Below are 441 nucleotides of genomic sequence, written 5' to 3'. Positions count from 1 at the left end.
CCAACAGTGCAGGAGCTCCTGGACCACTTTTCTGCTTCTTTCTGATGATGTTCTTTGTGTGTTGGAATCCTCCAGTCTCTGCCTCTTGAGTTGAGTCAAAAGCTGAATATGTTGGGATCTTTCACCTGACATCCAACCCTTCCTTTGGGCATCGCTAGGTCGACCATCTCGTGGCGACACCTCTTCACTTTCCATTTCAGACCCGGGCTGGTGAAAGGCCCCAGCCGCTCCTCTGGGAGGGTTGAGATGCTGCACGACCTGCAGTGGGGGACGGTGTGTGATGACGGATGGGACTTGCGTGACGCTGAGGTGGTGTGCCGGCAGCTGGGCTGTGGGGCAGCTGTTGCCACCCCGGGCTCAGCTCGCTTTGGCTGGGGACATGATTCCATCTGGCTGGATGATGTGAACTGCACGGGGACCGAGTCGACGCTCTCTGAGTGG

At 57.4% G+C, this 441-nt stretch overlaps 1 protein-coding gene across 1 annotated transcript in view; it reads left to right on the top strand.

Moving 5' to 3' along the window:
- Positions 1-200: 200 nt before the first annotated feature.
- LOC104273355 (deleted in malignant brain tumors 1 protein-like) overlaps positions 201-441 on the top strand; it is a gene marked incomplete at both ends in the record, with an annotated part of 5,275 nt that continues 5,034 nt past the window's right edge. Inside the window, 1 exon segment of the mRNA XM_009868672.1 lies at positions 201-402. Within this exon segment, the coding sequence (XP_009866974.1) occupies positions 201-402 (202 nt within the window).

This window comes from Apaloderma vittatum, unplaced genomic scaffold (assembly GCF_000703405.1).
Source record: "Apaloderma vittatum isolate BGI_N311 unplaced genomic scaffold, ASM70340v1 scaffold7404, whole genome shotgun sequence".
Taxonomy (NCBI): Eukaryota; Metazoa; Chordata; class Aves; order Trogoniformes; family Trogonidae; genus Apaloderma; species Apaloderma vittatum.
This window is presented reverse-complemented; position numbering and strand designations above follow the sequence as displayed.